This window comes from Nanorana parkeri, unplaced genomic scaffold, assembly GCF_000935625.1.
Source record: "Nanorana parkeri isolate BGI_ZX_2015 unplaced genomic scaffold, ASM93562v1 scaffold4425, whole genome shotgun sequence".
Lineage (NCBI taxonomy): Eukaryota > Metazoa > Chordata > Amphibia > Anura > Dicroglossidae > Nanorana > Nanorana parkeri.
Genome location: NW_017310687.1, coordinates 7,248 through 9,689, shown reverse-complemented (window position 1 = coordinate 9,689; position 2,442 = coordinate 7,248). Strand labels below are relative to the sequence as shown.

Here is a 2,442-nt window from a genome sequence, read left to right as displayed (position 1 = left end):
CATTGGATGGCGGGCATGGGTGTGTGAGGTGGCATTGGATGGTGGGCATGGGTGTGTGAGGTGGCATTGGATGGTGGGCATGGGTGTGTGAGGTGGCATTGGATGATGGGTTTGAGGTGGCATTGGATGATGGGCATGGGTTTGAGGTGGCATTGGATGATGGGCATGGGTGTGTGATGTGGAATTGGATGGTGGGCATGGGTGTGTGAGGTGGCATTGGATGATGGGCATGGGTGTGTGAGGTGGCATTGGATGGGGGCCATGGGTGTGTGAGGTGGCATTGGATGGCGGGCATGGGTGTGTGATGCCGTCTGTCCTCCCCGGAGGTCTCTGCGCGGGCCGTCTGTCCTCCCCGGAGGTCTCTGCGCGGTCCGTCTGTCCTCCCGGAGGTCTCTGCGCGGTCCTCTGATGATGTTTGTTTTGCAGATCCCAGCTTGAAGACTCTCTGTAAATTGGCTGTGTTGCATTATAATCTGGAGCAGGCGTGTCTGCCTCATGACATCAGGTAAGGGGCGGCGGAAGAGGTGGATGGGGGAGGAGTCATGAAACTAAGAGGAGGTGTGTTATGGTGGATGGGGTTAGCTGGTGAAATACGGAGGGGTCTGGAGCAGTGGCGTCACAAGGGGGGGTGGCCCGCACCCGGGTGACGCCATTGGAGGAGGGGTGACACCATTATGACTGACAGTCATTTTATTGTCACGCCACTTGATGTGGGTGGGGCCAGTAGATGGAACTAGGAAGGGTCTTGATGTGGGTGGGGCCAGTAGATGGAACTAGGAAGGGTCTTGATGTGGGTGGGGCCAGTAGATGGAACTAGGAAGGGTCTTCGTGTGGGTGGGGCCAGTAGATGGAACGAGGGAGGGCCTTGATGTGGGTGGGGCCAGTGGATGGAACGAGGAAGGATCTTGATGTGGGTGGGGCCAGTGGATGGAACTAGGAAGGGTATTGATGTGGGTGGGGCCAGTAGATGGAACTAGGAAGGGTATTGATGTGGGTGGGACCAGTAGATGGAACGAGGAAGGGTCTTGATGTGGGTGGGGCCGGTGGATGGAACGAGGAAGGATCTTGATGTGGGTGGGACCAGTGGATGGAACTAGGAAGGGTATTGATGTGGGTGGGACCAGTAGATGGAACGAGGAAGGGTCTTGATGTGGGTGGGGCCAGTGGATGGAACGAGGAAGGGTCTTGATGTGGGTGGGACCAGTGAATGGAACTAGGAAGGATCTTGATGTGGGTGGGGCCAGTGGATGGAACTAGGAAGGGTATTGATGTGGGTGGGGCCAGTAGATGGAACTAGGAAGGGTATTGATGTGGGTGGGACCAGTAGATGGAACGAGGAAGGGTCTTGATGTGGGTGGGACCAGTGAATGGAACTAGGAAGGATCTTGATGTGGGTGGGGCCAGTGGATGGAACTAGGAAGGGTCTTGATGTGGGTGGGGCCAGTAGATGGAACTAGGAAGGGTCTTGATGTGGGTGGGGCCAGTAGATGGAACTAGGAAGGGTCTTGATGTGGGTGGGGCCAGTAGATGGAACTAGGAAGGGTCTTGATGTGGGTGGGGCCAGTAGATGGAACTAGGAAGGGTCTTGATGTGGGTGGGGCCAGTAGATGGAACGAAGAAGGATCTTGATGTGGGTGGGGCCAGTAGATGGAATGAGGAAGGGCCTTGATGTGGGTGGGGCCAGTGGATGGAACTAGGAAGGGTCTTGATGTGGGTGGGGCCAGTGGATGGAACTAGGAAGGGTCTTGATGTGGGTGGAACTAGGAAGGGTCTTGATGTGGGTGGGGCCAGTGGATGGAACTAGGAAGGGTCTTGATGTGGGTGGGGCCACTAGATGGAACTGGGAGGGGCTGAGGAGGTGGTAGTAGAGGGGGAGGAGGGGTAAGAATGGGGGATGGGCCGCCCTCTTTCTCACACTACTTCTCTGCAGGTGGGAACTATCCGCAATGACAACAAACAGCAACATCAGCCGCCCCTTACCATCGTACCACGGATAGGAGGAGGAAGTGCCGCAGCGCCGTCCACACGCACCGCACACAGGGCTCCTCCCCACACACGCTGCCTTTATATGTCTGCGCTCAGTGATGATGACGGGGGATGATGATGACGGGGGATGATGATGACGGGGGATGATGAGGATGAGGATGACGGTGACGAGTCTCCAGAGAGATTTTTATATCTGTATTTCCCCCGAGATTTGTGCAGAATACACGTGCCCCTGTTACATGTGGCCTGTTAGCTGTGGCCATGACACAGGAAGTACTGACTCAGGAAGAAGGGTGGGGCATTATACACAGGAAATGTGTCATAGATCAGGGAAGGAATACAGGAAAAACAGGAGCATTACCACGACCGTGACTGCGATCCCCCAGGGGAGCGGGGCACCCCCAAAAACCACGGCTGCGGGCAGTATTAAACGAGCAGCGGCTCCCACTGTGCACT

The 2,442-nt window shown here is 56.2% G+C and overlaps 1 protein-coding gene across 2 annotated transcripts in view; it reads left to right on the top strand.

Annotated features, from left to right (window-relative positions):
* The window catches only part of LOC108803906 (kelch domain-containing protein 3-like), a 4,692-nt gene extending 2,655 nt beyond the window's left edge, over positions 1–2,037 (top strand). The window contains exons 3-4 of one of the 2 annotated variants that reach the window (XM_018575698.1): positions 427–505; positions 1,931–2,037. In XM_018575698.1, the coding sequence (XP_018431200.1) occupies positions 427–505; positions 1,931–1,997 (146 nt within the window). In that variant the 3' untranslated portion in view covers positions 1,998–2,037. Of the gene's footprint in view, positions 1–358; positions 506–1,930 lie in introns of both variants that reach the window. The other variant, XM_018575697.1, reaches the window with a different exon arrangement.
* The last annotated feature ends 405 nt before the right edge of the window (positions 2,038–2,442 follow it).